Source organism: Rhinichthys klamathensis, unplaced genomic scaffold (genome assembly GCF_029890125.1).
Source record: "Rhinichthys klamathensis goyatoka isolate OS25496 unplaced genomic scaffold, OSU_Roscu_1.1 h1tg000303l_1, whole genome shotgun sequence".
NCBI classification, from domain to species: Eukaryota; Metazoa; Chordata; class Actinopteri; order Cypriniformes; family Leuciscidae; genus Rhinichthys; species Rhinichthys klamathensis.
This window is the reverse complement of record NW_026606822.1, coordinates 2,358,125-2,380,000: the sequence shown is the minus strand read 5'-3', so window position 1 is coordinate 2,380,000 and position 21,876 is coordinate 2,358,125. Positions and strand designations below refer to the sequence as shown.

General features: G+C 43.2%; 1 protein-coding gene across 19 annotated transcripts in view; it reads left to right on the top strand.

Annotated features, from left to right (window-relative positions):
* The window catches only part of ptprt (protein tyrosine phosphatase receptor type T), a 274,244-nt gene that overhangs the window by 198,490 nt on the left and 53,878 nt on the right, over positions 1–21,876 (top strand). For 8 of the 19 annotated variants that reach the window (XM_056270636.1, XM_056270628.1, XM_056270633.1 and 5 more), the window contains 4 exons: positions 927–953; positions 11,270–11,421; positions 16,382–16,459; positions 17,541–17,576. In XM_056270636.1, the coding sequence (XP_056126611.1) occupies positions 927–953; positions 11,270–11,421; positions 16,382–16,459; positions 17,541–17,576 (293 nt within the window). Of the gene's footprint in view, positions 1–923; positions 954–11,269; positions 11,422–16,381; positions 16,460–17,540; positions 17,577–21,876 lie in introns of all 19 variants that reach the window. The other 11 variants (XM_056270640.1, XM_056270637.1, XM_056270634.1 and 8 more) reach the window with 2 other exon arrangements.

The window sequence follows — 21,876 nt, the reverse complement described above, 5'->3', positions numbered from 1 at the left end:
TAAATACTTGCCTTTTGCCCCTTTTTACCCCGTGTGTAGGGTACCTCATACATTTATACGATTTTTAAACAAAACAAACCACTTTTATGATTTATTTGCACACAAAATGTGTTGATCCATCAATGTTCAATACAAACGTCTATTTTGTCTGCAATCATACACTATGAGAGCAGTGAAATGCACATTTTTCTTGAGGTGTGCCTTTAGCTCTGTTGTACCCTACATGTATACAGTATACACACACACACACTCTCTTTCTTCTCTTTGTTCTCTTTCTCTTTCTTTTTTTCCCACTTGAAGGGGAGCCAGATGTGCAGTTTCATACATTTCATTTATTGCTCAATGGTCATTTTACTATTACTAACTATCACTGATGCAAAGGATATTTACAAACCTAAATGTAACTAGAGTCACACAGCCTCAGGTAGCAGAAATCTGTAGCTTATCTACATGAAGCTGTGTATAGCACTCTTTTATTTGATCAAAACATTATGTGGTCATTAGCACATGAAACAGTGGCACATTTTTACTAGTTTTATCATTAAATATATCTTTATTTACAGTACTGATACTAATCAATGTGTTTGTCTTTTTTTTTTTTGTCCTTTGTTTTGTTTTTGGTATTCTATTTTATTATTTTGTGATGTTTTCACTAATACTTTCATATTTTAATTTGATTACATTTTAATTGATAATATTTTAATTATCATATTGTTTTAATTTTATATTTAATTTATTTTACATATTCATGTTGATATTTTGTTTCATTTTCACTAAAACTTTAATCTTTTTTATTTTATTATACTTTATTTGACAATTGCTTAATTCTCTTATTTTTTTATTTTTTTATTTAATTGTATTATATTTAATTTATTTTACACATACTTATTTTATTTGATTTTGTCCTCATCTTGCTGCTCCAGAAGAAATGCGTATTCCTACTCGTATTACCTGTAAGTAGCATTAAATACAAAACATCTAATCAACAATCCCTGTCTTCAATTTATGCATTCCTATTATCCATTTCTACAAAGTACTTTTACCAGTTTATGAGAAGTATTTTAAAACTTCCTTAGTTCATTAAAAGAATAAGGTGAGAGAATGAAAGAATTAAATGAAAATAAGTGACAATTATCTTAGGACCCAATATCTCTTAACTTTGCCATGGCGAACAAAGCTTTTCGAAACTAAGAGAACTTTAATTTGGAGTAAACTAAATCAGTCTTATGCTTCATCACACTTTGCACCAATGTTTTAACTTCGCTATACTTCCATGTTCCGTCAAACACAGTAAATGTTCGACCCATAAACCATCTTATGTGCTATATACCTAACAGGTTTTCCGTTTGAAATATTAGCTGGCCTACAGTTATAAATTGCCCTCATGATGTGGCTCCACTGTTATGTTATTCCCTTTGGTCTGCGGACTCCACCTCTACTTTTTATTACTTTTCCGTTACGCTTAAACTATTTACTATTACCTCGACTGTTATGCCTTCCTCAGCATTTTACTACTCGGGATTGTTTAATTTGCTCTGTGTGCAACAGAGCCTATAGCTGCAGGATGTTTACCTCACACGTTAAAGGATTTAAAAGCTCAGATTCACAGTCGGACTACTATGTGCATTCTCACTCCTCTCTCCCTGCTCCTGAAATATAGATGAAAGTAACTACAGCCAGGAGGAGCTCTTTCAAAAGGATATCATCTGAGAGGGCATAGACAGACAGCTACAGGCTAAAGCTAGCCGTGACGCCAATATATTCCCCAAATCCGGAGAGCGAGTCGTTCTCAGTTTCAATGGGGTTATGTTCTGGGCGTAATTGAGTGATGGTTTCAGTATGCATGTTGAGGTCGGCACATGCGGATTTAGTATTGCAGTCGATGATTGTGTCTTCCCTTTTGTCCTTGCCCATTCACATACTGAGTTTACCATTAGCAAAGAGATCTGAGATCTCGCATGTTGTAAAAGCTTTGATAAAAACTTCCAATATGTAATCTGAAACTTTTGCATACATTAGAACATACTTTTAAGTATACTAAGATATTAGTAGCATATACTGTAATACAACCGATATCACTGTCGGCATATTTTTTTAGTATGTACTATGATTTTAGGATGGTATAGTAATACAGCAATCACAATATATCATGCTGTTAATGTTTATTCCTGATTTATCAGCATGTTTAAGTTTGTGTGTGCATGCATTTACACATTTGGCAGATGCTTTTATCCAAAGCGACATTCGAAGAAATCAATACAATTTTAACACTCTGTTCCCTATCGGTCAGTCACTACAACGTAGGTCAGACTGACCAATAGGAATCTCGCTAGAGAGGCCAATCTACTTCGAGTGAAACTAAAACAAGCCAATGCACATTGGCATGCAATCATTTGCATCAGCTGCGCGTCCTCGTCAGCGCGGGTATTTAACAGCAGCTGTTATGATTGCACGCTAGCTTTTTGCTTCGGAGCCAAACGCTTCATGTTTAATCCTACAGAGTGTGACTACGAGCCTCTTCTTTGGACCTCTCCTTCCCGGTGCGGGCGTTACAGCACGGCAGCGCGAACAGTCGTCTTTTTCTCTCTCCTGTCTGTGGTATTGAGCAAAACCAAAAAGCTGTTGTAACAGCTGGTAAGGTGCGCCGTACGAGCGCTCAAAAGCTGTTTTCACAGCTGGTAAGACAGCGAGAGAGAGAGAGAGAGATCGCGCACAGACAGGTGCACATTCCTGTCTGTGTTCGCAGTGACTGTTCCCCTGCGTGTTTCAGCACCAGTGAGAGCAGTCCCTAAAAGAGCTTACACAAATAGAGAGCGTCTTTTAAAAAGAAAAAGATGACTTTCTATTTGTGTGTTTCTGGATGCGGTCGTTACCTGGGCTCACAGGATGGTCACAAACGCTGCCTCGTGTGTCTGGGCATTGAACACGCTGAGGCAGCGTTTGTGGATGAGTCATGTACCCATTGTGGGAAGATGACCATCGCGGAGCTACGGTCGAGACTCCTGTTCCTGCAAAGGGGCGGAGTCCCCGTGCCTCTGCCTCGTTCCAATCCTCCTCAGAGGGTTGCTTCGGGCGGGGGCGCGGGTGACCTGAGGATCACGGTGAGCGCGTCTCCTTCGGGGAACCAACCCCCTAGGAGCCCTCACCCCTCTCATGCTCCGCAGCCAGTTGAGCTTCCATTGGAGAAAGCTGGACCATCCTCGAGGTGTGTACCGGTTGTCTCCTTTGGGGCTCCCAGTGACCAGATGTCGATCGCTGCATCGGAGGGTGGGTCAGACTTCTCTGCGGACGACGACTCGGCACCGCTGCCTCCTTCGGGGGTGCCAGCGGTGCCTGAGACGGACCCGGAGATGATGGCCATGCTCTCCCGGGCCGCCAACGGGGTCGGGCTCGTGTGGAATCCTCCACCGTGTCCCGAACCCTCGAGGTTGGATGATTGGTATCTCGGGGTGGCGCGCGCTGGTTCTCAGCAACCCACCCCAGTGCCTTTCTTCCCGGAAGTGCATGAGGAGCTTACGGGAACGTGGACGGCACCTTTTACTGCCAGAAACCGTTCCGGTGGCTCCTCCTCCCTCACCACCCTTGATGGCGGGGCAGCTAAGGGATACACGCGCATCCCGCCAGTGGAACGGGCCGTTGCTATGCAACTGTGCCCTAACTCCACTCGGCGCGGAGAACCGTGTCTTCCTTCCCGGGCCTGTAGGTACTCGTCGGACCTATTCGACGAGGCTTACAAGGCCTGTGGGGAAGCTGCCTCTGCCATGCACGCCATGGCGTTGCTGCAGGTCCATCAGGCCAAGGCACTGAAGGACCTGCACGAGGGTGGTCATGATCCCCAAGTTCTTCAGGAACTTCGCATCGCGACGGACCTCGCGCTTCGTGCGACGAAGGTGACCGCGCGGTCGGTGGGTCGTGCGATGTCCACCATGGTGGTCCAGGAACGCCATCTCTGGCTGTGTCTGGCTGACATGAGGGAGTCTGACAAACTCCGGTTTCTCAACTCCCCTGTGTCCCAGACCGGCCTCTTCGGCGACGCGGTCGAGAACTTCGCCCAGCAGTTCTCGGCTGTACAAAAGCAGACGGAGGCCATCAAACACATCCTGCCGCGGCGGCCAGCTGCTGCCTCCACCCCGCCGCCCGCGGCACCTCAGTCTGCTCGTCGCCGAGGGCGTCCGCCTGCGTCTGCCCCTGCTCCCGTGCCGCAGCAGCAGCCTCCACCTAAGCGGCGCCGTGGAGCCAGTCGCAGGCAGGGCGCCCCGCCCGTCCAGGCCCCCGCCAAGAGGGGCGGCAAAGCCAGGGGTAAGCGGCCCTAGGACGGGCGACCCGGAGATGGAAGGGACTGCTCTCCAGGAGACGATGACTGCATCGCTCCCTCCCCCGGAAGAGGGCCGGGTGGAAAATCCTGTGTTTCGTTTTGTTTGTGTTCCGCCGCTGGCCTCAAAACCAGCGGTACCCAAATTTTCAATAAAAGAGCAGTTTCTACCATCTCTGGGTCCGAAGAGGACCCGGAGAGCAGTGGGAGGACAGAATCCTCACCACTCTCATCCGCCTCCTCTGTCGCCAGTGAGCAGCAGTGTGCAGTTCGAGAACGCCACCGAGCCGCCTCCTGCACCTCCTGCCCCGTGGAACCAGGTAAGTGCTGCACAGCACACACAGACCCTGCTACGGGCCGCCTCCCAGAGAGAGCCTCCCGAGCCACGTCCCTGTGTTCCACCTCGCTGCCCCACTCCGGGTACGCCTACAGTCCCTTTGGTCCCGCTTGCACGGTCTCTGAGAGCCTGGTTAGCGCTCCCCAGTCTGTCTCGCTGGCTCATTCGGACCATCAGGCTCGGCTATGCGATTCAGTTCGCCCGGCGTCCCCCCAAGTTTCGGGCCATCCACTCCACTACAGTGAGAGCAGCCGATGCCCATGTCTTGCGTGCGGAGATCGCAGTCCTACTGGCGAAGGACGCGATAGAGCCGGTCCCTCCAGCCGATATGAGGTCAGGGCACTACAGTCCCTACTTCATTGTACCCAAGAAAGGTGGTGGGTTATGACCGATCTTGGATCTGCGAGTTTTTGAATCGGAGCCTCCACAAGCTACCGTTCAAAATGCTCACGCAGAGACGCATTTTCGGATGCATCCGTCCCCAAGATTGGTTTGCAGCGATCGACCTGAAGGACGCGTACTTTCATGTCTCGATTCTTCCTCGACACAGGCCGTTTCTGCGCTTTGCGTTCGAGGGTCGAGCATATCAGTACAAGGTCCTGCCCTTCGGGCTGTCCCTGTCTCCCCGTGTCTTCACGAAAGTCACGGAGGGGGCCCTTGTTCCCATGAGAGAACAGGGCGTTCGCCTCCTCAACTATCTCGACGACTGGCTTATACTAGCACACTCTCGAGATCAGTTATGCGAACACAGGGACCTCGTGCTCACGCACCTCAGCCAGTTGGGCCTTCAGGTCAACTGGGAAAAGAGCAAACTCGCCCCTGTGCAGAGGATCTCTTTTCTCGGTATGGAGTTGGATTCGGTCGCACAGACAGCGCGCCTCACAGAGCAGCGCGCTCAGTCGGTGCTGAACTGCTTGAACACGTTCAAAGGCAGGACAGCGGTCCCACTGAAATTTTTTCAGAGGCTCCTGGGGCATATGGCAGCGGCAGCAGCGGTAACTCCGCTCGGCTTGCTTCATATGAGACCGCTTCAGCACTGGCTTCACGGCCGAGTCCCGAGATGGGCGTGGCATCATGGCACTCACCGGGTGGCAATCACACCGGCCTGCCGCCAGACCTTCAGCCCGTGGTCAGACCTCTCGTTCCTTCGGGCAGGAGTCCCCTTGGAACAGGTCTCCAGGCATGCTGTGGTTTTCACAGATGCCTCTGCCACCGGCTGGGGTGCCACGTACAACGGGCATGCAGTGTCAGGGGTGTGGACGGCTCCCCAACTGCATTGGCACATCAATTGCCTCGAGTTGCTAGCAGTACATCTCGCTCTGAGCCGCCTGAAAAGGCCGCTACGGGGCAGGGACGTGCTGGTCCGTACGGACAACACTGCGACCGTGGCGTACATCAACCGACAAGGTGGTCTACGCTCCCGTCGCATGTCGCAACTCGCCCGCCATCTCCTCCTCTGGAGTCAGAAGCATCTGAGGTCGCTTCGAGCCATGTATGTCCCTGGCGTGCTCAACCGTGTGGCCGACGAGCTATCACGAGCTGTGCTTCCGGGAGAATGGCGACTCCACCCCCAGGTGGTTCAGCTGATCTGGAGAGAGTTCGGAGAGGCTCAGGTAGACCTGTTTGCCTCTTCAGAGACCTCCCACTGCCAGCTGTTTTACTCCCTGACCGAGGGAACACTCGGCACGGACGCACTGGCACACAGCTGGCCCCGGGGCCTACGCAAATATGCGTTTCCCCCAGTGAGCCTACTTGCACAGACACTGTGCAAAGTCAGGGAGGACGAGGAGCAGGTCCTTCTGGTGGCTCCCTATTGGCCCACCCGGACTTGGTTCCCAGAACTCATGCTCCTTGGGACAGTCCCTCCCTGGCTCATTCCTCTGAGGAAGGATCTTCTGACTCAGAGACGGGGCACCCTATGGCACCCGCGTCCAGACCTCTGGAAACTCCATGTCTGGTCCCTGGACGGGACGCGGAGGTTCTAGGTGACTTACCCCCTGAGGTACTTAACACCATCACTTCAGCACGGGCGCCGTCCACGAGACGTGTTTACGCCCTGAAGTGGAACCTGTTCGTCGAGTGGTGTTCTTCTCGCCGAGAAGACCCCCGGAGATGTTCGATAGGGTCTGTGCTTTCCTTCTTGCAGCAAGGGTTGGAGCGAAGGCTGTCTCCCTCCACCCTCAAAGTACATGCTGCCGCTATTTCAGCTTATCACGACCACTTAGATGGCAAAACAGTGGGGAAGCACGACCTGGTCGTCAGGTTTCTTAGGGGGGCGAGACGATTGAATCCTCCTCGACCCCCCTCCATACCCTCTTGGGATCTTTCCCTGGTGCTTCGAGCACTTCAGGATGTTCCCTTTGAGCCTCTGCAGTCAGTAGACTTAAAGCTTCTTTCCATGAAGACTTTGCTACTGGTTGCACTGGCCTCTGTCAAGAGGGTAGGAGACCTGCACGCATTTTCGGTCGACGAATCGTGCCTAGAGTTCGGGCCGGGTGACAACCATGTGGTATTAAGACCCCGGCCTGGCTATGTGCCCAAGGTTCCTACCACTCCCTTCAAAAACCAGGTAGTGAACCTGCAAGCGCTGCCTTTGGAGGAGGCAGACCCAGCCCTGGCTTTGCTCTGTCCCGTTCGCGCTCTGCGTATGTACGTGGACAGAACTCAAAGCATCAGGACCTCAGACCAGCTCTTTGTCTGTTACGGAGGCCAGCAGAGGGGAAAGGCTGTCTCCAAGCAGAGGATGGCCCACTGGATAGTGGATGCCATCGCCTTGGCTTACCAAGCTCAAGGCGTGCCCTGCCCGCTCAGGTTGCATGCACACTCCACGAGAGGCGTCGCATCCTCCTGGGCGCTGGCACGTGGCTCCTCGCTAACAGATATCTGTAGAGCTGCGGGCTGGGCGACACCTAACACGTTCGCTAGATATTATAGCCTACGTGTAGAGCCGGTCTCCTCCCGTGTTCTCACCCTAAACGGGTAGAAGCACCGAGAGGCCCGGCTCTGTCGGCTTGCTGCACCCTACTGTGCACCCTTATTGCTCCAGAGTGAAAAACCTGTTGAGTCCTCCAAAAACCCCTCGGCCCGGACATGGCGGAGCGTCCAGGTGCCAGGCCTTTATCCGCTGAATCCTTGAGAACCGGATCTGGGCTGGGTTCCATATGTGTGACCCTACGGGGATCCCATATGTGTATATTTTCCACGGCTGCTCCGAACGGAAGCCCGTGTCTTTCCCTTGGGCTAAGTCACCCACTATCTCATATGTAGTACAGCCTTCGGGCTAGTCCATATGTATTCCCCACATAACTCCTTGAAGTAAGTGGCTTCCGCAGCGTCCTCCTTCCTAACTGAAGGGCACGCTTTCCCAGTGTTATCCAATAATCTCACTGTATGGGTTATTACGGAACAACAGTGACAGATACACTCTGTGTGTAGCCTCCTCCTATCGTCCTTCTAGGCAAGAAGGTGTAGAGGCTTGCATGGGGCGCTGGATGGGGTGCAGCAGCTGTGGCGCTTTGGTAGGGATTCCTATTGGTCAGTCTGACCTACGTTGTAGTGACTGACCGATAGGGAACGTCTCGGTTACATATGGTAACCCTCGTTCCCTGAGGGAGGGAACGGAGACGTAGGTCCCGTCGCCACATCTGCTGCCGCCCGCTGGGGCGGCCAGCTTTTTCAGGTTTGGCTCCTCAGCAAAAAACTAGCGTGCAATCATAACAGCTGCTGTTAAATACCCGCGCTGACGAGGACGCGCAGCTGATGCAAATGATTGCATGCCAATGTGCATTGGCTTGTTTTAGTTTCACTCGAAGTAGATTGGCCTCTCTAGCGAGATTCCTATTGGTCAGTCTGACCTACGTCTCCGTTCCCTCCCTCAGGGAACGAGGGTTACCATATGTAACCGAGACGTTCCCTGGGAATCAAACCCATGACCTTATCCTTGCTAATGCCTTGCCCTACAAGTTAACCTACTGCAACCTTGTGTGTGCATGCAACTGAAAAAATAGGGGATAGTGTACATGTTATTTTGAAATGTTCTGCATGCTTATTAATACTGCTTTGACATGCACTTCCTGGCTAGCTGCCTTGTCTTCGCATGTTCTCATGTCACAAATGCAAATGCATTTTTTAGATCAACCAAATGTGATATCTTTATCAATGAACATTTGGTGAATTTCATGCTTAAATGAAGAGAAAAATGTACCCTGAAAAAATTATAATTTTACAGTAGAGATGAAACGGTTACCGGTTTGACGATAAACCATGATACAATTCTTGAAGGTTAGTATTACCTTCGATTTGAAAGAGTCATGGTAAATACTGTCCATAGGTGAAAACATGACGGAAGGCAGTGAGGTTTTACCACCGCTACAACCTTTAAAACTGAGTGCTGAGGGAAATTATATGAATTTATGAATGAATTAAGTATATTAATGTATTTTTGAATGAAACGACTGTCTTCAGAAAAGTTTCAATGGCATTTTATTTTCATCTTACTTCCATGTAATGCCTAATAAAGTAGTGTTTATTAGCTTAACGCTGCTTTGTGTACAAAGAAACAGCTCTATTTTTGCTTTTCCATAAGCGCCACCTACTGTCAGAGAGTGGATTTACAATTTCATTCAGCCTGAGTTGTAAATTTTAACCAGTTGATAAAAAATAAGCTAATGTGCATTCTAAAATATGCATAGTGCTCCTACGTAATTTTATTTGTTGTTTGTTGGTTTTCGATATAAACTTGGTTAAATGATCATTTTTTTTAAACATTTCCAGCAAATTTTAACAATAACCGTGATTATTTTGGTCATTATAATTGTGATATGAATTTTTCACACCGTTTCATCTCTATCTGACCAACGTGAGCTATGTCTCTCTTGTTCCCTGCTTCTCTCTCTATCTCTCTCTCTTTTACAATATGCCATTAACAAAGTTGGTGCTATAAAGACGTTTATGGTGTCCTAACTATAGTATAGCCTTCACTTTTAATGAGGTGCTGCTCTGACATTAATTAAATAAGGATTATCTATAGTTTATTCCACTCACAATGTGTCTAGATTCTGTGGCACTTGAAACGAGACCCATTACTGCAGTATTCCATTAGTCTTATTATTTGATGGGTTTTGTATTATAAAATACTGTGACCTTCAGCATACGTTGTGGGACAAGCTGATGGTTTGTTGATGCTTTTGTCTGAAAGTGCCATCTATTTAGGGAACACACTAGGTTTTGGTGTAGAGTTTGGTGTTTTGCCGTTTCTACAGTGAAATCTCGGCACTCTATAGCAATCACATTGATGCTTGACTGCTTAATTGGAAAGTCGTGACCCTTCTCTTATTGCTGCTTGATGTTGAGACCCGCTTCTGAACAGTTTTTGGTCCTCTTTTGATCCTCAGTCACTAAAAACCAATGTTACTGAATTTATTTTCCAACCTAGGTAAAATGGCCCCAATTTTAAAGGTTGGCCTGGTTTTTGTGAAAGCTGAAACTTTATTTGATTTTTTTTATAAATTCCCAGCAGAGAAAATAACAAAACAAAGAGTTATTATCAGCACAGCCCCGTAAGAGAAGGGAGCTCATATTGAGGTCAAATGGTGTTCTTTGGGACCTAGAGAATCAAAGAGTCATTTTATTGGATGACTCCAATCCATCGCTGACACTAATATCTTCCGTGAAGTTTTGTGTACTAACGTGTGGGGAGACTCCAGCTTATGAACCGCCAGACAAATCAACATATCAAAGACCAGCAGAAGTGAAGACTGCCATAGATTATTTATTTTTTGGCCCATTTTTATGGTTAATAATGCAGGGAATTACAGGTAAAGAGGTGGGATGAGATCAGGAAATGTTGCAAACCAGGTTTGAACAAAACAGCTTAATGTGTCAGAGTACTAAAAGCTAGGTCACTACCTAGTGCCACAGTGTTAATCAGGAAAAAATACTTTCAAGGAGTAGTACAATCTGTAGGTAATGAAATATTGCATCTATTATCCAGTGTCAATCTATATATTCTCTAATTGATGCTCTACCCATTGCAACAGTTCTATAATAACCTGTTTAATCCAAAGTTTTAAAGTATATTAATGTATTTGTTTGCAGTATATACGAGTGAATATGTTTATGTGCAAGTTTTTCCTGATCAATTGACTTATAGTGTCTTTGTTCTGCATGGCAAGGTTTTGAGTTTTCTATCTCTGGATTTGAGGTTTACTGGCAAATATCACTGCAGAATTTTTTTTAGATTATATTACAGAAATCTTACAGTTGATGCCATTTGAATAGTCAAACGCCATTCTCACTTCTTTTCCTCTATGTGTCCAGTGTCTGTCTGTGCGAGCTTGTCTTGTATATCTTGTATGTCAATTGTTCAGCAGTGTTTTGGCGGTGCTTTGGTTTAGTGCTCTCTTGCTGTTGTACATACTGTATGTCAAACCTAAAACTGGCAAGTCTTGCAGTAACTAAGTTTATAACTGATTTGAAGAATTTGTACCTTTCATTCATTTACAGTACGCATTGGAAAACAGTGAAACGGTTTGCACTAACCAGAAGCATTGCAACAACACAATGAAGTTTCTCTTTTTGAGCATGTGTATAAACTTTTCCTGTTGTGGCTGAATTTGAAGGAAACTAGCTAAAAAACAGAAGGAGACAGCCAGCAGCAGTACGCAGAGAGAGATGGGACCCGTAGGCACAGCAGATAAAAGCACAGGAAAAGTCAGCACGTTACACAAGGACGATCCGTTCTCCACCAGCAACCAGGACCTCAATGGATTCTGTGAGTTCAGCAAATTTTGTGCTGCCCTGTTTTTTCATATAACCTGTTTATTTCAGATGTGCTCTGATAACAATATGAGTTAAAGAATACAATACTACAAATATACAAAAGAATACAAATACTACAAATTAAAGAATAAACAAATGCACTAATGAACAAATTAAGCAATGAATGAATACATGAATGAACTGAAGTATTAAATGAACAAGCAAATTAATGAATGAATGCACGGATGAAGGAAATAATAAATGAACAAATGAACAAAATAAAAAAATAATGAACCGAAAGCATGAATGAAATACTGAAAATGTAAGCAAATGATTGAATGAACAAATGAATTAAATAAATGAACGCATGGATGAATGGATGTATAGATGAACCAATGAATTAATCATTTAAAAGTGTTATTTTCAGCATACTTCAAAGTTGGGAAGCTATTATTAATTCACCGGAATTCTGACAACCTGAAAATCATTGTCCGAAACAGTGATGTTTAATTTACACTTTTTCAATGGCACGTTTTGACTGTCAGCGTCTATTTTATGCACATGAAATGACAAGCATTCATGAACAGGTAAACATAAGCTGAATGAATGCTATAGTATAGGGCTTGGTTGACAATGTAAATTTTTTATTTAATCGATCTTTATTTTGATGAACCATAATCTAGTCTTAAATCCCAAGATCCATCTTTTCGTCTATGCTGTTTTCTATTGAGTGGAAACTAAACACTATTTGTAGCACACCTGTCACACAATAATCGCAATTATACTTTTGATATGAAACAGAGTCTCAGCTTTCAAACTGTCAATTTTATTACGAAATCCAAACACTAAATGTAATTTTGATAGCCACTTCAGTTCAAGCAGTGTGAACCGATCATCTCTTCCTCTTCACTAGTTATAGCACAAATTAAACACTAATGAACATCAGAAGGTATGTTCAAAGATACAGCAATAGTTTCATGTTCTCTGCTTCTCTTTAGAGAACTTCCTGCTCTTTTCCACTAATCTCAAAAGTCAAAGTCCAAAGGTCATAAAATAGCCACGTTCGCCAAATACCTCGATCTTTTGAAGCACATGAGTGTGTGTGTGGTCCAGTCTCAGGACTCATTACTGCAATCACACGAACCTCCTGCACTTCCCACCATCCCGGTGATGAGCTCGGGAAGCCCTAAAAGGTGTCAAAAGGGGTCAACAATCTGTCATTTTAACTCAACTCACCCTTCTCCTTGATTGTCTGTACTAAGCGTCCGTCAGGAAACCAAATGATGGGACGCCACCGCCTCGCACCTGCCATTCACAGATCTGACATCGCTAATCGCAGAGAGCTATTTTGTCACTAAACAGCATGGACCGAAGCGTTCTACATATCAAGAGACTCCGCTATTGACGTGCTGCTTTAAGGCGCTAGAGAAGAATAGCAAGTGGCATTTGCACTAGGCGTTTTTTCATCCACGTGCTTTCATTCTCAGTTTTAAGTGGGCTCTGGCATGCTGTGAAGGGGCTGTAATTAGGACGGGTCTTTCTGAGTCGCTTTCTGCACAAAATGTCACTGTGGCCTTTGTGTACAGAATAATTTGAATGGAGCTGGACGAAGAGGAGGCAATAGAGAGTAAGAGCAAGATGCATGGAGAGAGAGAATGTCATTATGCATAATGATCACATTTACTTCCTTTAAAATCAACATTGATTGGCAATGTGTTCTGCGTGTAGTGTTTCACAGTTCTTTTGAATGTCATTGGTCAGTTGATGTGCAAATGCAGTTCATTTGGTATGTTTATTTCGGATCATTACAGGCACGGAGTAGTTGGAGACTGTTATTTTATCTGTTGTTTATCTAATGGTCTGAGAGTCACTATTAGAGCACAAGTACAGGCTCTTTATTATAGACATGAATCTCAGCGGTGGTGTTGAAGCAAAAACAATCTAGAACTCAGCCCAGCTCATAACTGCTGTTTGTAAGCAGTTCTTTAAGTGTCAAAGGCCTTGTGATACACTAGCAGACACTCTCATCTAAAACGTTAAAGCTGCATCAGGTAGTTTTTGTGTTGGAACTGCGAATTGCAATTGATTTTTATCTGTCAAAATCATTTTCTTAATCAATATTTTGTCCTGTTGTTCAGAAAAATATCTAAACATTCTTTCAATACGATAAATTTACTCATTTACACTCTTATGATATTAAAACTTGTCTTCAGTGGATATATCTTGAATTAAGATTTCCTGTTATATTATTTAAAAAAATACAGGAAAACAAAATATGATTAAGAAAATGGTTGTGTTTATATTTATGCCTAGTTCCGTCATGAAAGTCTAGATGGCGCAGGCTGTCCTTAACACAAGCTGATGATAATTAACTACTTGGCACAAGCTGATTGGTTCATGTTGCATCTGCAGCCAATGAGCTTGCTGCTCAGCATTTAAATGGTGGTTACTATTCACTTTAGCAGTTTGCAGCACACTTTCAGAGTTCGTCTAAAGCCTTCCACCTTCCCCAGCTCCACCTGTATAGATCTGCTATGGGCACAGGCGTAACTATCGGTAAGCAGGGTACGCGGTTGCTTACGGGCCCGGACCAATCAGGGGCCCGCGCGTGACTGGAAGATATTGATTGACAGCCGGGCCCCCTAACGCATTTTACTACGTTTAGTCTGATCGCATTTTACTTTATCGCGAATTTATTTGAATAAATAATGACAACAACATAGTGTACTGATCATTAGATACAAGTATGAAAAGACCAATGATGGATTTTGGTGTAATTTGTTTCGAATTGGGACTGGGGAATCCCCGGGTTGGTAAGTGAACATGCGTATTGCGTGCAAAACAGTCAAAACGATGAACTTGAGACAGACAATATCGACAGGCTACTCCTGATTTTGTCAGTCATATCATCTCTTATATGCTGTGTCTCTATGATCATATTAGCCGCTTTCCGACCAAGTAGTTACAGGAACTTAGTTATAGGAACTGTCCACTTCTAAACAGTTCTAAGAACTACTCTCCCCAAACTCGGTTTTGCTGTTTGCGTTCGCACTGGCCAAGTGGCCATAGGAACTGGTAGGAGGGGTAAGGGAGTGACGCAAGCACGACGGCGGCGGCGCCACATACAACAACAACAAACCAGCATGTAGGAGGCTATCGGAATGTTCCTGTTCTGCCTTGCCGGGAGCTTAATAACGAGTACGAACGGCGGCGTTTAAAGACTATGCTTGAGTTCTGTACAGAGAAACAAAGAAGACGAAGGCTCCAGCGTAATATAATGGAAGAAGATAGAAGAGCAGAGCGCAGGAGACAAACAAAACGACGGGTAAGTTTAGCAAGCATAGCAATTAGCTGGTTGAATGCGCTATGTTATGAGTTAGCATAGCATACATAGGCGAATTGCAACAGACAGTGAATAAAATGTGTTGACACTGGGCGTGACTTATAAGTTGAACCAATCAACGTAGACCTAGGGAAAGGGAACTAAAAAAGTCCTCGCTCTAGACTAGGTACTGAAAGAGTTATAGGAACTACGGTCTGAGGAACTAAAAAATCCCCAACTTAGTCCGGTCGGAACACGCGAAAAAAAAGGTTATAGGAACGTTAGGTTCTAGGAACTGCAAAAGTCCCTCCGGTCGGAAAGCGGCTATTGTCCTATTCATGGTAGCCTACTCGTGGACATTGCGTCATCACGTGCTGTAGGGGGGCCCGCCTTGATAATCCTGCATAAGGGCCCGGTGTTGGCTCGTTACGCCACTGGCTATGGGTAATTGATATATGCTATTTGTGCAGCAGCAGTATGTCTTACATACTCACAGCAGCGTATTCGCCAAGACCAAATACATTAACATTGTCAATTCCATTACCATGCTAAAACTTTACAGAGTTGTCATGATAGAAATTTATTTAATTGCTTAATTTTCTTAGATTTAATTTTTTGCTTCATTTTTGCAGTGCAAATCCTATTCTCTCATGATCGTAACATTACAACATGTATTAAATATAGACAACGTACCTCTTTTAGTGAAAAAAATATTTCTTTTAGTTTTATTGCTCGCTCAAGATGTCAGACCTTGTGTACTAACCACTTTTATATTTTTTAATTAATTTAAATTTTGCGTTGATTCCAGGAGGAAAATCTTTGGAACTTTGTGAATGACAGACCTTCCAATCTGGCCACCAAATTCTTGTGGGCCTTTATATCTCATATTGTAACTGACATTTTTTTTTTCTCATTTATATCCAGACCTTCCTCTCACTGGCTCCACAGTTACAATCACACATTATTTATTTATTTTTGTATCAGTGCTTTTTAAAGATGATTCAGCGTAAGATGTGTGAGATAGAGATCATAGCGATCCCAGCCTACACACTCAGCATTTTAGCTGTATTACCATTTAAATGAACACAGAGACACCTGCCTCTAACCTTCCATGCTTCTCTCATTCAGACGCTCTCGATCTCACCTCACTGGCCCATGAGCTTTTGCTGTGAAAGCATTTTCTGTAAAGATCCTTATGTGAGTCAGTGAATGCGTATGCGCCGACACATGTGAGACGTGGGGATTTGTGTAAATGGAGATCTGGAGTGATAGGTGATTAAACTGGAAAGTAAAAAGGATATGAGCTCCAGCCGAGAAGAGTAAAGGAAGTTTACTGGAGTGTGTGATGCTCGGAGTGTGTTTTTGTGACTTTCAACAAGTCCTTCTGTGTGTGAGTCTTCAAAAATCAGACATCCTTTATAAAACTATATACAGATCTAGGATATGTTCAAAATAGTCCATGGCATTTAAAGGTCTTGCTGACTACAGCATGATGCAGTTTATTAGTGAGACGTCTCCTTTGCAGAAAGTGGCCTAAAAATCTAGTATTCTGGAATTACTGATACTGTCACAACGCAGCACTGCTATTAATCTAGACATGATGTGGTGGATGGAAAGCAATTGTCTAAGTGCTCTCGTCTCTCTTTCCCAGCCTCCTCTTCTCCATGCTCCTTCTCCATCCAGGGTAAAGGCCTCCAGAGCAAAACCCTCCTCAACTCTTACTACTCAGGTATGTAGCATTCTGTGTTGACTGCGTTCATGAGTAGTTAAATACCTGGACTGGTAACCAAAATGTTGCGGGTTTAAACCCTACGATTGTATCAGCAATTCCCTCACAGAAAGATCTGCAGAACTCTTCCTTTATGAAATATTTCGCCTAATTTTATTATGCTTTCAGTTTTCGGTAGGAATGTAGAACGTTTAATGCATTTTACCATGTTTAAGCCATTGGAACATGGAAAAAACTCTTTACGTGAAATACAGCAATTTTTCCTGAAATGAATTGTTTACTGTAAATACATGAAGGGAGGTATTGGCGAAATGTCACCGGTCGTAAGTCAGTCTTACCAATACAACCAAGAATTTGGAATTTGAACATGTCTGTTTTTAAATGTTAAAAGTCATTTTAATTCATACAAATTATACGTTTTAACCACTTGGTGGAATTGGCAGACGTTACCTTAGGCATCATGCACCGTTGTAGCGTGTCAAAGCATTCTCGAGTATAAATAAGCTATAATGCATGTAGGTGATTTTAAATTAATATTCCATGTCAATATACAATGGTTACATAGTAACTCTATAGACTCTATAGAACAGTGGCAAGGAAAACTAACTTTACCGCGCTCAGAGAGCCCCCAGTGGTCGGGAGCATTTCCGTTGTGTTGTGGCTTGATTTCGTTGTGTTGTGCACTACTGGGCCACCGTAAGTTTTGCCTTTCAGATGCAAAATTTATGGGAGGAGAGTATGCTGGATCATGCTAGGTGATTTACTAAGGTTTGAGCTAGTCAATTTACTAGTATTTGCGCCATTATTTACCACCTAAAAAAAGCATGTCTTAAACCAGACGCTAATTTGCGCTGCTCTTGGTAGATTGCGTTTTCCATTAAGGAAATGATCCGGCTGTGTCTGTGTTTTTTAATTTAATCCACTTCCATCTGTGCTTTTATGGTATTCCCCTCTCACACTAATTTTCCCTGTTTAGTAAATCTGGCTCAATATCTCAGGACAATACTCTGCAACAATAGCTGTGTAGCATTTGTGTCAAAGCGAAAATTGGGTTTCAGTTTTATTCTGTTTTTAATTACAGTTTCTAAGGAGCCAGTCCCTGCCACAGCATCTATAGGTAAGACACTTTTCCTCCTCTACTTATTATAAATCACGCTGTTCAGTTCTACAGATATGGATTACGTTAAACTAGGGATGGCCCGATACCATTTTTTTTTCAAACCGATACGAGTACGAGTATTTACATTTGTGTACTTGCCGATACCGAGTACCGATACCGATATTTCTACCGCAAAAGTAATAGGCTCCCAGAAAAGAAGACGACTATTTTAGAACACAGGTTAGAAGACTGTTTTTATTTTCTTCTCTGCTTGTTTTAACAAGTCTAAAAATAAATAAAAATTAGTAAAATAATAAATGTATTAACACACAAACCACTGTTAATTTAACATAAAAGCAAGCAGGCTACTGCGTGCATGGTCTGGCATGACTGAATGCGCGCAAAGTGCGCTCCCTTAATAAATCCTAAAAGCTGACAGTTCATCACGATCTCACACATCTCTGTTATTATCAATGAAGCTGACTGCACAATCAATCTTTCATAATATCCACACTTTGTTTGTTATAATTAGAGGATTTGCCAGCATACAGAATTCTGCACTGAACAAAAAAGTCCGTTTTGAGCGGTGAGGGGAGTCTATCTTAAATGCTTCTGATTGGCCATTGCCTTCAAGAAATCAACACATATGTCTGTGATTGGCTACATCGCTCAACGCTGTAACCATGTTATGAATAGAAACTCTGGCCTGTAAATCGTTTCTATTTTGTTGTAGTTGTTCTTGTTGCTTTTCTGCAAGAGATGAATAAAAATCTTTTAGTTTTTATGTTTTATTCATAGATATTTCTAGTTTGCGGGAGTCCCGCGAATCGTTTTATTCTCCCGTAACCCGAACACACAGAGTGAGTGCATTACCGCCCGCGCGCGCGCTCGGCCATCAGATCTATGATGCGTCTTCAGATGTTTAATTAGATTGCTGGTGTTAAACGATGTACTTTCTTTCCCTCCTCTCGACACCTTGGCTGAACATAACTCACAGTCTGCCTTGCTGTTGTCATCACCCCTTATCTTGAAATGAGCCCAAACCGCCGACATTATACTTTCCTATGCCTCAGTTCACCTCGACAAAGCACGCGCGGCGGGCAGTTTCGTTTTGCAAAATGTACGTGGTATCGGTGCGTGGTATCGGCGAATTTTTATGAGTACGAGTATATGAGGACAGTATCGGCCCGATCCCCGATGCCAGTATCGGTATCGGGCCATCCCTACGTTAAACCCTTACTTCTGTATTTTTTTATCTGAATGTAGGAGGAAGCTGATCTTAGACAATATGAATATTCAGAGGTGAATCACTAGCCGTTCCATTCCAAACCTGCGTGTGTATCTGAGAAAAATCATAAAGTATGGGTTTACATGATGAAAGATCATAATATTGACCTTTGAAGTCAAAAGCAGGCGCTGTAGACTTTTGCCCCCATCCGATCAAACTAATTGCAGCTGGTAATTTTGCGGCAGCTAATGTGGCTTAAGTAGAGTCAGCGGCGTCCTCCTCACGCTGATGCGTCCGTCACACGCTGAGCAAGATTACAGGAATGAAAGCCCTCTGTCAGTTCAAACAAAGTCTATGTTTATATCCCAATGTGTGGAAATGATTTGAATCAGATCGTTAGCTGTCGGAATGCTAATTTTCAGATTTGGCAGATTGGTGTGTGACAGAGTTTTGCGCGCTCACACAAACGCACACACAAACAAGCACACATGCACACACACAAATGTGTTCAAAGACAGTTTGACCATTTCACAGCCAATGACAATATCTTATAATAAAAACATATCCATCCTTCATTTCTTCTGTTCTTTCCTCCTTAGTTCTTTCATTAACTTGTTAATTTATTCATTCATTTTTCTCCTTTAAATTCTTTTTCTTTTGTTGTTTGTTTGTTCTTTCATTTACTGGTTTATGTGTTTTTTGTTCTTTCTTTCTTTCTTTCTTTCTTTCTTTCTTTCTTTCTTTCTTTCTTTCTTTCTTTCTTTCTTTCTTTCTTTCTTTCTTTCTTTCTTTCTTTCTTTCTTTCTTTCTTTCATTTGTCCATACTTCCTTCCTTCTTTTATTTGTTCATTAATTCATTCTTTTTTTCTTTCTTTCTTCTATTCTTTCTTTTTTTTTCATTTGTTAATGTATTTGTTTGCCCTTCCTTCCTTCCTTCCTTCCTTGCTTGCTTCCTTCCTTTCTGACATTCTTTTTTTATTCAATTGTTCTTCCTTCCTCTTTCTTTCCATCCATCCTTTCATTCTATCTTTCTTTTTTCATTTGGACATTCATTTGTATGTTTCTTGCTTTCTAGCTTCCTTGCTTGCCTTCTTGCATGGATTCCTTGTGTTTCCAGTTATCAATATTTTTCATCATTATTTATCATTTCCAGTTAATCTCAGCATCACTTGATTCATTGAAAGCTTTGAGAAACATTTGCAAAGTGGCAGTTTACAACATTTTCTGAATTGTAAAATCAAACAATTGGATTTCAACAATGACTCAAATTTATAGCAATAACCCGCCATTTTACGTGGCCTTCACTGACTAACGTCTGATGAATGAAAACATACCAGGGACTCACTACAGTAAACTACAGTATTTCAGCTCGACCTGCTGACATTTTCAAGTTTTTCCTGGTCACGGAAAGCTTCATCCTTTACTCATTCTTCAGCAGACTTTGAAAGCGTTTACAGGCAGCTTTTCAAAAGGGATTTCTGATAGATATCTTTGTGGGCTCGGGGCTTAAAGTCAGTCCGAAAGCTCATTTCAAAGGTTCACTCTAAAAAGGCTCAGATGCAGGGGTCTCTAAACACGCACCTCTGATCCAGAGAGCTTCTAGCAGGAGTTTGAAAACTCTCGTTTTAAGATACACTCAGCAGTGGAGACTGTGACTCCCCCATACGCATACGCACTCAGCGCCAATAAAACTCTGAGAGTAAACGTATTTACAGAGGTTATGAAGGTGGAGACGGCTTGCTTAGTGCAAGATGATCACACAGGTGATGTTTTAAAGGAAGAGCATCAAGAATATGCGACAATCATACTTTTACATTCATAGATCTTGTTTGAGAGATTCATCCCAACCTGACCCAGTGATGCAGAGGGATGATCAGACAAATAACATAAGATTGAGGGAACGCAGTAGGGAGTGATGGAGGATGAGAGATGAACTGCAATGAGAGGGAGTTATTGGAGGAAGAAAGGAATGGATCAGGGGAAAAGAATACAAGTTCGAGTGGAACTCTGTGACGTCAGAAGATACGCTAAAGAAAATACTTGGCAATCGCGAGCCAAAATAGTGTTAGTATATTTAGATTTTAGTCTATTGTATATGCACTACCGTTCAAATGTTTGTGGTCTGTAAGATTATTTTAAATGTTTTTTTAAGAAGTCTCTTATTCTAACCAAGGCTGCATTTATTTGGTCAAAAATACAGTATAAACAGTAATATTGTGAAATATTATTTCAGTTTGAAAAAACTGTTTTCTATTGTAGTATATATTTAAATGTCATTTATTCCTCTGATGCAAAGCTGAATTTTCAGCATCATTACTCCAGTCTTCAGTGTCACATGATCCTTCAGAAATCATTCTAATATGCTGATTTTCTGCTCAAGAAACATTTCTTATTATTATCAATGTTGAAAACCGTTGTGCTGCTTCATATTTTTGTGGAAACCATGATATATTTTTTTCAGGATTCTATGAAAGTTAAGGAACTTCAGGAAAGAACATAATTTATTTCAAATAGGTTTTTTTTGTAACAAAGTAAAAGTCTTGAATAAAAGTTTACTTCTTTTAAAAAAATCTTACTGACCCTGACCTTTTGAACGGTACTATATATAGTGTTTTCAGTGTATTTTGCTCGTGTATTGCTGTGCACAGGAATCAACACATAATACAAAACTGTCTTTGTGGCTCAAGACAAAGTCCCTTTAAGGCAAGTCATTTCACTCAGCGGCCATCTTTGAAACGCCTCTCGGGCAGCTATTTCAGTCATGCAAGTACAGTACAGCTTCTGTTTCTTTGAAATGGGAAACATCAAATTCTCCAAAGCTTACGATTAATCTGACAACAACTGTCTGTAAACGCTCAAATCATGAAAAAACAAATTTTTTTTTCATGCTGGATCAGCCTGCAGTGACTCAATGACTTTACCAATCAGCGATTGGCTCTTTTATTTAGAGGGCGGGATTTATTCTGTGTTTATCTGAAGTCTTTGCTATAAATGATTAAATAGAAAAGAAGAAATGACCAATCACAAATCAGAAGGTACAAATTAGAATGATGTAATCATTGTCAGTAAGAAACAGTAAATTCAAATTCT